At 41.6% G+C, this 12,484-nt stretch overlaps 1 protein-coding gene across 3 annotated transcripts in view; it reads right to left on the reverse strand.

The window, feature by feature from the left end:
- tbc1d32 (TBC1 domain family, member 32) overlaps positions 1 to 12,049 on the reverse strand; it is a 228,770-nt gene extending 216,721 nt beyond the window's left edge. For 2 of the 3 annotated variants that reach the window (XR_007247581.2, XM_048531422.2), the window contains exons 1-2: positions 11,950 to 12,049; positions 2,178 to 2,336 (exon numbers count right to left, since the gene is read on the reverse strand). Coding sequence is in view for 2 of the 3 variants with exons in the window: in XM_048531422.2 (XP_048387379.2) it covers positions 2,178 to 2,336; positions 11,950 to 12,035 (245 nt within the window). In the remaining variant the exon portion in view is untranslated. The remainder of the gene's footprint in view (positions 1 to 2,177; positions 2,337 to 11,949) is intronic. The other variant, XM_048531423.2, reaches the window with a different exon arrangement.
- Positions 12,050 to 12,484: the final 435 nt, after the last annotated feature.

Genomic DNA, 12,484 nt, shown 5'->3' on the forward strand with positions numbered 1-12,484 from the left:
TTGGTATATTCTTCCTCAAAGTCACTAACACATATATTGTAAATAATTGTGACCCCAGCACTGGTCCCTGTCACACACTAATAGTTACAGGTTGCCAATATGAAAATACCACCCTTTCCCCAACTCTCTATCCTCTATTGGCCAGTCAATCCTCTATCCATGCTAAGTATTCTACCTCCATCATCATGTGATCTTATCTTATTATTTAGCCTAATCTGTGGTACCTTATCAAACACATTCTGTAAATAAGAGATAGTAAGAACTGCCGATGCTGGAGTCAGAGATAACGCAGTGAAGAGCTGGAGGAACAAAACAGGCCAGGCAGCCTGTTGTCTGCTTACAGTCTTCTGAAGAAGGGTCCTGATCTGAAACGTCAACTTTCCTGCTCCTCTGATGCTGCCTAGCCTGCTGTGTTCCGCCAGCTCCACACTACGTTATCATCATTCTAAAAATAACATTGTATTTTGCTAAAAAGCTGACATCACTGGTATGTCAGAGAACAAACCTTCCAAGTCTAAGTTCTGCTTTCCTCAATTATATGTTGCATATTTCTCCAGTGGAACACTATGGCTGTTTCATAAAGAACATTAATATCAGGCACAAAGTATTATTGGTTAAAATGGCATTAAATCTTGGATGAAGTGCTTACAATTCAATTGAAGAGACAGAAAATTAGAACACACAAGTATTGTTTTTTATTATTATTATACAATCAAGGGGTGTGAGCAACATTGGTTGGGCCAGCATTTATCAACCCCATCCCTAACTGACACGAGAAGGTGGTGGTAAGCTGCCTTCTTAACTGTTACATGTCCAAGTGCTGTAGATGAACCCATAATACATTTAAGGAAGTGTTCTATAGCAGCCATATATCTTTCAAGTCAGGTCACCTAGTTGATATTAAATTTGCAGATGGTGGTATTCCATGTATCTGCAGCCCCCTCATCATTCCAGGTGGTGATGGTCATGTAGTTGGAACGGGCTAAGGAGCTTCGGTGAATTTCCACCGGGCATTTTACAGATGGTAAACATTGTTGCCACTATGCGTTTGCAATGGAAAGAGTAAATGTTTTTAACTTCTGGTACTAATCAAGCGGGCTACTTTGTCCTGGATTGTGTTAAGTTTCTTGAGTGTTGCTGGCGCTGCATCCAGACAAGTCCATCACCCTATTGACCTGTGTTTTGCATACAGTGACAGGCTTTGGGAAGTCATTCACAGCAGGATTCCTAGCAGATGACCTGCTGGTTGTAGCCACACAATTTATAAAGCTAGTCCCGCTGAGTTTCTGGTCAATAGTAATCCCCAGGATCAACTCCAGGATGCTGAAAGTGGGGGATTCAGTGGATTTAATGCCACCAAAAGTCAAAAGTTAGCTTCTCTCTTGTCAGAGTTGTCTGTTGCCTGGCACTCAAACTTGTCACTTGTCAGCCGAAGCTGAATATCATCTCATTCTTGTTACGTCTGGACGTGGACTGAGGAGATGCAAATAGCACCGAACATCATACAATCATCAGCAAGCATCCCCACTTCTGATCTTATAATTGAAGAAAGGTCATTGATGAAGCAGATCACTGAAGGTTTGGCCAAGGACACTAACCTAAGGAACTCCTGCACTGATAGTTGGTCATAAAAAGTGCTTCATAAGAAGTTAGAATCGGATTACTTAATTCCAAAGTAGATAGGGATTGTTAGCCTGTATAGTTTGGCCTCCAAAGTGCAACACTGAGGACTGAGGTCACTCTAGTTCCATTTGGCAGTGCGAATAGTGAATGAAATGTTCTCTATTATTTCATTCTGTAAATCTATGATCCTCCCATTATCTCTAAATCTCTTTCATAAAACTTAGTATTTTTTGTTTTTCCATTTTCTATGATAATGTGCTTTTAATTTTCTTTGTAATTTTACTCGTGCAAGTGGGATGTTGAGTGCAACTCACAAGCGTAAGTAACAAAATTAACTCTTCTATGCTAGAGACCCCTCACCAGAAAACATACCCAAGTATGTGAAAGAAGTCAATTATTTCTTTTAATTTGAATTCTAGATCAGCATTGACCCACCCAGGTTGCAAATGCCACGTAGAGCTAGAATTCAACTTCCAAGTCGCTTAATTGAGACTCATCCTCTATGTTAATTTGGTTTTTAAAAATCAACCAATTGTAGAATTTTCGCAACATACTTGTGAAAATTTTCATCTGTTTCCTCCAAGTGTAGCAAGATCTCTTCTGCACATTCAACTGATGGTGCTGCTGTAATTCTCTCTTTTATGCTCTTCAACAGTTGCCCAAGCAAAGGCTGAAGCTCTGCTTCAACCTTGGTAGGGAGCTGGGACATTTTGCTGTGAATTATAATGAAAAGTATTAGAATGTGACAAAATAGTAAAATATTGATCATTCGTCGACCTTGCATAGAAAAAAAGTTAAGTAACATAAAGGAAATGAACAAAAGCCGCAGTAACAACATGAATATGAAATTGGCTGAAAGACAGTCACTATTTTGTTTCTCATTTCTTGTTTTACAGATTGGAGAAATCCGAACAAAACGACCTCCAAAGATATATCATAAGACCCCTGTTCTTCCTGACAGATATTATAATAACCTAGATCTATTTTAAAAATTGTAGAAGCTCTGAAGCCTAACATACTGTGAACCACGAGTTGACAGGCCAAGATGGTTTTCTTTTAAGAGAAGAGAAGATTAGAGGGAAAATATTTGCACTGGATAAAATTATGAGAGGCATACATAGGGCAGAGGAGAAGAAACATTTTCAATTGATGGAGGGATCAATGACCGAGGTCATGAACTTAATGTAAGGGGCAGGAGGTTCAGAGGCGATTAAGAAAATCATTTGCACCAGCAAGTAGTGGGAATCTGCAACTCACTGCCAGTAAGGGTGGTAAAGGCAGGATCCATCGTAACACTGAAGTAACATTTAGATGTACACTTGCATTGCCAAGGCATATAAAGCAATAGGCCAAGTGCTGGAAAATGGATTAGAAAAAGGTAGTTGTTTTTGACCAGTGCAGACACAGTGGGCCAAAAGACCTTTTACTGTGCAGCAGACCTCTATGATTCTGTAAGGATGATTATCTAGAACTTTAAAAGAATGTCAACAGATTGACAGAATGAGTGGGCAAGAGACAAATTAAATCTAATGCAGAGAATTTAGAGATGATTCACCTGGTTGGGAAAACTGCGACGATACGATCTAAAGTAAAGGGGAGTTAGAAAATATCGCTCAAAAAAGTTTAGTGGGGGCAGGGTCAATTAAGACTTTCAAACAAAAAGGGAACTGGATCATTCTCTGAAAAGAAATGTCAGGATATGGGGAATAGCAAGTGATTTATTCATTCTGAGTACCAGTACAGACAAATAGCTGAACAACTGTCTGCTACGCATTCTTAATGTTAAATAACACAGCCAAACAAGAAACTTAAATGATAAAATTATTTGTGCTGTCAGATAATTCAAATTAAGCAGCTTTGAACCGAGGAATGGGCTGTATGTCAACACTAGAATCTTCCAAAGTAAAATAATGTCTACTTTTATTCACATGGTACCTAATTCATCTGGTTTATTCAATAACCCTTGGCAATCCTGACAATAGAATATATCCAATTTTCTTTATTGAGGCAACATACACTTAAAAGTCCAAAAATCTTACCCATACAACGCCTACAATCACAAGTGAACCCTCATTTCATGAACTTATCCAAGGACAAACCAGAACAGATCAAACAGCCTAATCAGTCCCAACCTTCAGCCTTAGTCAGATGACTGCCATCCTCAGCCAGCTGACTGTGTTCTGAGGCAAGCCTTTTTAATATTTTTTCTATACAAAAAAGCAACCATCTCACAGGTCAACTGTCATGTGCAGTTTGATCAATTAACTCATCAGAATTTCCCAGGAAAGAGACTTATGCTTGTAACAAACTTTGACCTCAACTTTAGCTTGCTCATGCTTTATGTCACCCAATCAACCATATATTTACACAGCACACTTTTATAGCAATTACAAATTTCACTGATAGTCACATAATTACACTGATTCATCACGTTTTTAAAAAGGGCTCCAGTCTTTTCCGGAGTTCCTGTGACAGTTAGTCTATTACTACTGAGTGACAGCACTCAAGCCACTCACACATACACACCTTCAAAGGACAGAAATACCTAAAGCTTGATAGGTCTTCACGTGTTTTTAAACTTCTCATTTCATTTAACTTCATTTTAGCTAACCCAGCAAATTTTAGATTAATAGCTACAATCTACAGGACAAATAAATACCTTTTTGATGCAGTAAAATTTAAAGAAAACATGAGGAGGGACTAAATTCAATAGCTCCTACAAACAGGCAGAGGAATTGTGATGTAGGATTAACCCATTGCTTCCTATGCAGACAGAACAGAGACTCTTGCTGGCAATTAATTAATATGATCACACCCTGCAGCCAAACAACTTCAATATGTATCTTGAATTTGCAAGAAGCTGTAGTTGAGGTTAACTTGTACTACTTAAAACTAGCCTGCACCTCTCAGAAGAAATGCATTGTGGCTGGTACAGATGCTGGACCTCAGCGTACACAGGATCTGATTAGAGAAAGTCAGGAAAAATGTGACAACGTGAAAGATAGTAGGATCAAAGATTTTTCAATTCTAATGCAAAGGCATTGACAGAGGAGATGAAAACGAAAATACGTATCTGCAGCAGTCAAGAGGCAAACTTTCAGAAGAGACTAAGATCAGATAGTCATAAAGATGTTAAATAGTATTAGTTGGGGGTCCTTCCTGTTACTAAACACACAAGAAAAAGGGAACAAACAAGTTAATTAATTAATGGATGTCACCTATTACTAACGGTATGTTCTTATGGTAGGCACTCATAGGGCATACAACAACGCTCTTAACAATATAGTGTCTGTGCAATTCACTGGAGCATGCATGCACCACAGCCAGAACTCTGGACTACTCAGACAACATGTGCTACCTAATTGTCGGTGGGATGGATCTGAATTGTGTTCCAGTGGATCTCAAAATCTCACCTTTCCTTATTTTACCTCAACTGGACAAGACTGTCATTTTTTTTTCATCCTCCCATTCTTAAAACGGCATTGCTTTTTGCCAAGGTTAACTGGGACAGCAATGTCTGTCCCTGTGTTTTCTAAATAAGATGAAAACAAGGTTTAGACTAGATAGGTAGATATATAATTCGCATTGTAAACATTCCAAATATGAACACAAATTTCTTCTTGGAAGTAAAGTTATATTTCCTCAAAACATGCTTTTTTCCTGGCTGATGGAAGATTACATTTTCAGAAAAATGAGGGACGAATCTTCTCTGATATAAATTCACGATTGTTACATATACCACAAATATTTTAAGCATGCATACACTTGCTGACCATTCAGAAGAACCTTGAGGGATGAGCGACAGCATTAAAAATTATAGACAAGTCTGGAACCTATGCCTTTGAAAGCAATCCTGCAATTATGTCCATTACTGAAACCAGAGAATTAAAGATATTATCTCAGTTACAGAAAGTCACAAGAATATTATGCATTTTTTGGTTTTTGTACTTTCAAGTTTTTTCCTACCAGTAACTTTGATTTGATTTTAACCATGTACAAAATTGCAGAATTATACAATGATTATAGCACAGAAAGAGACCATTTGCTCTCACATCTGTGCACATTCACTGCAAAGATAGCTCGCCTAGGTCCACTTCCCATTTCCCTACTTTTTCCCTGCGAATAATTGGTTTTACTCAATGACTCAGATTCAATTGAATCTAAGGGAACCTATCTCCACCACACACTCAAGCACTGCCTACAAGATCCTAACTATTCACTTTGTAAAAATGGCAGAAAAAACAAGAGTGACATGAGAAAATCATCAGCACATGGTTCTCAATCCTTCCAAAGATATGAACTGTTTCTCCCTAACCATTCTGTTCAGACAGCTCATCATTTTGAAAACATCTATCAAAACTCCACTCAACTTTTTCTTTTCCAACGAGAAAGCCCAGTTTCGCCAACTTACACAACTCAAATTCTTCAGTTCTGGAACCACTCTCAAATATTTTCTATAAAGTCTCTCATGTCTTTCCCAAAATCTAAGGTACAGAATTGGAAAACATACTCCATTTGAGGCAAAACTACTGTTTTATACAAGATGACAAAATGTGGAGCTGGATGAACACAGCAGGCCAAGCAGCATCTCAGGAGCACAAAAGCTGACATTTCGGGCCTACACCCTTCATCAGAGAGGGGGGATGGGGAGAGGGTTCTGGAATAAATAAGGAGGGGGAGGTGGATCAAAGATGAAGAGAAGAGAAGATAGGTGGAGAGAAGAGTATAGGTGGGGAGGTAGGGAGGCGAAAGGTCAGTCCAGGGAAGACGGACAGGTCAAGGAGGAGGGATGAGGTTAGTAGGTGGGAAATGGAGATGCGGCTTGAGGTGGGAGGGATAGGTGAGACAAAGGGGGTGGCCATGGGTACCCGCATGGGCCCAAGCTATGCCTGCCTCTTTGTAGGTTACGTGGAACAGTCCCTCTTCCACACCTACACCGGCCCCAAACCCAACCTCTTCTTCCGTTACATCGATGACTGTATCGGCACTGCCTCTTGCTCCCCAGAGGAGCTCGAACAGTTCATCCACTTCACCAACACCTTCCACCCCAACCTCTAGTTCACCTGGGCCATCTCCAACACATTCCTCACCTTCCTGGACCTCTCAGTCTCCATCTCAGGTAACCAGCTAGAAACTGATGTCCATTTCAAGCCCACTGACTCCCATAGCTACCTCGAATACACCTCCTCCCACCCACCCTCCTGCAAAAATTCTATCCCCCATTCCCAATTCGTCCGCCGCATCTGCTCCCAGGATGAGGCATTCCACTCCCGCACATCCCAGATGTCCACGTTCTTCAAGGACCGCAACTTTCCCCCCGCAGTGGTCGAGAACGCCCTTGACCGTGTCTCCGCATTTCCTGCAACACATCCTTCACACCCCAGCCCGGCCACAACCGCCCCAAGAGGAGCCCTCTCGTTCTCACATACCACCCTACCAACCTCCGGATACAACGCATCATCCTCCGACACTTCCGCCATCTACAATCCAACCCCAACACCCAAGAAATTTTTCCATCCCCACCTTTGTCTGCCTTCCGGAGAGACCACTCTCTCCGTGACTCCCTTGTCCGCTCCACCTCACCTCCAACCCCACCACACCCGGCACCTTCCCCTGCAACCGCAGGAAGTGCTACACTTGCCCCCACACGTCCTCCCTCACCCCCATCCCAGGCCCCAAGATTACTTTCCATATTAAACAGATGTTCACCTGCACATCTGCCGGTGTGGTGTACTGTATCCACTGTACCCAGTGTGGCTTCCTCTACATTGGGGAAACCAAGCGAAGGCTTGGGGACCGCTTTGCAGGACACCTCCGCTTGGTTCACAACAAACAACTGCACCTCCCAGTCACGAACCATTTCAACTCCCCCTCCCATTCCTCAGACGACATGTCCATCATGGGCCTCCTGCAGTGCCACAATGATGCCACCCGAAGGTTGCAGAAACAGCAACTCGTATTCCGCTTGGGAACTCTGCAGCCCAATGGTATCAATGTGGACTTCACAAGCTTCAAAATCTCCCCTTCTCCCACTGCCTCCCAAAACCAGCCCAGCTCGTCCCCTCCCCCCACTGCATCCCAAAACCAGCCCAGCTCGTCCCCTCCCCCCACTGCATCCCAAAACCAGCCCAGCTCGTCCCCTCCCCCTCAACTGCATCCCAAATCCAGCCCAGCTTGTTCCAGCCTCCCTAACCTGTTCTTTCTCTCACCTATCCCTTCCTCCCACCTCAAGCCGCACCTCCATTTCCTATCTATTAACCCCATTCTGCCTCCTTGTCCTGTCCGTCTTCTCTAGACTGACCTATCCCCTCCCTACCTCCCCACCTATACGCTCCTCTGCGCGTATCTTCTTTTCTCTCCATCTTCGATCCACCTCCCCCTCTCTCCCTATTTATTCCAGAACCCTCAAACAGAGTTTAAAGTCAATATTCTCTTCTCCAAGGGCTCTACCAGCAATAGCCTCTATTACCTCATGAAATATTTGGTCAATATGCTTCAGTCCATTTGCCAGCTTTAACTAAGGAGTTGCAGCTGTAAGGACCTATGGGGGGTATCTTTCTCTGACTCCAACTATGAGAGATTTAAAGAAAAAAAAAATCACATTTTGATGTGATGGGGAGGGGATCTGTGTTTATACCACCGTCACTATCAACTGCCTCTTCTTTTAGAATTTAATCTCATGGAAGGTGTGGGGGCTTGTGTGAACTTGTGGTGGAGATCTCTATCCCAGTTCTAGTGGAAGCCTTGGATCTTCACTGTGGAAGGATTTAGAAGAGATTATACCAGGGTGGGAAGGATTCTTGATGTTGTCTGCCTTTCCCTGGCATATCTCTGCTTGGCTTGTGCTATTATGAATGTGTTGTCCCAGTCCAATTTGTGTCCTTCTTTGTCAGTGTTTATTGAGACATCAGAGAATTGGTCTTGCCTCTTGGTGGCTGTTAGTGTTCATGAATCCTTATTGTCAGCTTTATAGATGCCCCATAGAAAGCATTCTATCTGGATACGTTACTGCTTGGAATGGTAACTGCTCTGCCCAGGGCCTTAAGAAACTACAGAAAGTTGCAAACACAGCCCAGTGCATCATGCAGGCCAACCTTTCATTTATTGACTCCATCTATATTTCTCAATGCCTTGGAAAGGCAGGCAACATCAAGAATCCTTCCCACCCTGGCATAATCTCTTCTAAATCCTTCCATCAAGCAGAAGATACAAAAACCCAAATACACATACCAACAGGTTCAAGACAGCTTCATCCCCACTGTTATTAGACTTCTGAATGGACCTCTGAAATTTCAAACCTAATGTTGACTTCCCAAGCTTCAAGATCCTGTGATTAAAAGGGCTTCAAGTCTTTAGTCTGTACCACATCAGATACTCATAAAAACTATAACAATGTCCTAAAATAACATCTCCCTCTTTGCCCATAAATGACCAGCTATTTCCTGATTTGCTACAAATAGGCTGGTAGAAATTAGCTTCAGATTCCCAGTGACTCTGGCAGGCTTCCAATTGAACAGTTTCCCCGCTCTGGTATAATGGTAGTGGGTAGCCAGTGGTCTATACTGTTGCTGTGAAAGGCAATCAATAATTAATATCTATTGAGGCTTGTCGTGTTCCTGGCCTCCAACACTAACTTACACACCCTGGTGAACGAATACGCCAGTTTTGTTTCTTTTTAAGTTGAATAACAGATTATTACATGGATATAGTAGAGCTGAACATACACACATGATCAGGATCAGTACTGCTCTAAATTCTGCACCATGCTACATTACATCATTTCATGTGATGATAGTGCATTTTAACTGTATACATATTCAATGATATAGTAATTTGAACAATAATATATTACTGCAATACAGTATTCCCTTTTCCTTAAATACAAATATTATACAAATAGAATACATATACCTAACAGGATAGAATTGGTGTGAAAAAGTTCTACACAGACCTATCATTCAGGTACTGGTGGTTTATTAACTCACCCTGATCAAGGAACAGTAAATCTTTTTAAAGATCAGAAATTTCCAACATTGAATCAAGACTACATCAGTGTAAACATGCAGGTGCTTGGACTTGTGTTGTGCTGGTTGTCTTCCTCAACACCACTCATATCTTGAACATGAACAACCTGTACATCCCACCACAGGGGTGTAAGACATCATGTTGTTGATTAATTCTTCCAGTAAACATCTGTTCTTCGTCAATCCTTGAATACAGTGTTCTTGCCATGTTTCAACAACTGTGTTAGTGTCTCATTGATCCCAGGTGCCATGTCCTTTTTCAGAATCTTGATGGCACGTTGGATTTCTGCTTAGCTCATTTCTCCAAGGTTGACTCTCAGCTCCCAGAAGTACAGTATGGTCATTAAATTCAAATGTGAAGCTAGGGATAAGTTAATTTAGGATCTGTAAAATTGGTCTACCTATCTTGCCTCCTGCTGGTTGAATGAGGGTTATGCTGGACAACGAGGCTGCACACTGCAGTTAAACAAATGGACAATTCTGCTATAACAGTACCTCAGGGATATCCAGCCTGCTTGATTTGCTCTGACCTCATCTATCCCATTTAGCATAGCTGTAATACCACATAACAATATATAGAATCCCTACAGTTTGGAAACAGGCCATTGTGCCCAACAAGTCCACACCAACTTTCCAAAGAGCACCTCACCCAGGTTCATCCCATGCCCTATCCCTGCAATTTTCATGGTCAGCCTACACAACCCTGGACAGTATGGGCAATTTAGCATTTACCAATCCACTTAACCTGCACATCTTTGCACTGTAGGAGGAAAGTGGAGCATCCATGGGAAGAATGTGCAAACTCCACACAGACAGCCACCCATGGCTCAATGTGAACCCAGGTTCCTGACGCTGTGTGGCAGCAGTGCTAATGACTGAGCCACCCCAAATATCCTCAAGAGTATCTGGAGAGCATCCTCAAAGTTACTGTGGAAGTAATATGCCATTATAAGATCATAAAATGTAGGAGCAGAAGAAGACCATTCAGCCCACGAAGGCTGATTTGATAATCCTTAACTCCACTTTCCCATATTACCATTGGACTTTAAATTGGTTTAAAATTGTGCAAGGAGGGGGCACTGAACACAAAATAAGAACTACTTTTGCTCCACAGATGCTGCCAGATCTGCTGAGTTTATCCAACAAACTCTGAGGAGCCCTTGCAATGATTCCTTGGTCTGAGTTGATTGATCTCGAACAACCAAAATTTCTGCTCTTTGTGCTCAGTACCACAAATATTGACACTGACAAAACTTGCAAAAATTGAGCAACACTATTTCATACAGACACATGACATAAGTAGGGAAGCTGTTCAAAATTCAATTAAAACGGAAGACTGTTTAAATGAAACTTGTTATTTGACACCTTCAGCGTAACAAAATGTCCCATGAATTTTATGGAAAAGAACTGAAACAGAGCACATAAGGAAAAGACATTAAGATGGGTGGCCAAAATCTTGATTGAAAGAGGAAGATTTCAAGCAACATTTTAAGAGAGACAGAAGTTTAAGGAGGGATATTTTAAAGCATAGGGCCTCTCAATAGTTGGTTAGATAAAGTGTGAAGTTTGATGAAAATCTGGGGTGCACAACAGACCAGGGTTGAAGTAAGCTCCACAGAGGATGGGCAGGCTGTACATACTTAGTGTGATAGAGAAAAGTAACAAGTGGAGGAACAAAGATTATTCTGGTGAGGGACAGTGATGTTCTTTTTAAATAATTTGCTGCTTCTCTCCTTTAAGCAGTGAACAGACTACTAATATACTGTGACTCAAGTACAAGTCTGTATCAAGTCAAAGACGTCGACAATACGTTTGCTGTTTAACATTATTTGTTTAAATGTTTGTTCAGTCTGTCACTAAAACGGTGGTGGTGGTGGTGGTGGTATTTCAAAACCCAAAAGCAGATTAGAGCACAACCAGCTATCTCCCTGCAAGTGACAGGCAACATCCTCAGCCATCGATTTCACTGAATTATCAGCTCAGATATGAACTGTACAAAGCTTTGTTTACATTTAAGTTAAAACTGAATCAATATAGGCAAAATGTGTATTCGCCAGAAAAAAAACACAAGATAAAGCGTTAAGTTAATTTTTTATGTGTACAATTAGATAAGCTTTTTTGAAAAACGAAATAAATGCCACCGAGTTGGCACTACACCATTTCACAACCACTCAATTACAGCAAACACACTGGTTTCCAAGTACTAGGAGACTGAAAACATATAATAAAAAGTAGAGAATTAAAGACGCACATCTCAAGTGTCAAGCACAGCACAACAGACTACACCCAAACATCTACTCACTTCAGGAAAGACTCATACAAAGTTTCTTCTACCTTCTGTCCTCGAAATAAACTGAAAAAAACCGTGTAGTCAACACCACTCCGCATGCGCGCGGGGACCGGCTTCCTGACAGGGTGCGCATGCGCTAGTAAAAACGTTGCGGTTGCCGTCACTGAGGTGTCTGTCCCGCCCCAGGCGGCGGGTGCTGGTGCTTTCCAACTGCCGTGTCGCGAGCCCGGCCATGACGTATTGAGCGGCCGAATGACTGCTCGGTATTACGGGATAAATAAACCAAAGAACAACTGGTCAGTAATACAATCAAGGAGAAATCAATAGTCGGATGATTAAATACCACATATCCTGAACGATTGTAACAGCAGGAGTGGTAACTGTTTGATATCTAAATGTGCGTCACTAGTTAGGTAAATCTAATTTGTGCGAGCCGCGAGGTAATTGATATCAATGACACTGAGGAATCAGTCGATAGTTTGTGTTTGCAATTGTACAATTTGCATGGAAATGTGATAAAACCTTTCACGGATATATCTGAGTTTGA

This window comes from Stegostoma tigrinum, chromosome 4 (assembly GCF_030684315.1).
Source record: "Stegostoma tigrinum isolate sSteTig4 chromosome 4, sSteTig4.hap1, whole genome shotgun sequence".
NCBI classification, from domain to species: Eukaryota; Metazoa; Chordata; class Chondrichthyes; order Orectolobiformes; family Stegostomatidae; genus Stegostoma; species Stegostoma tigrinum.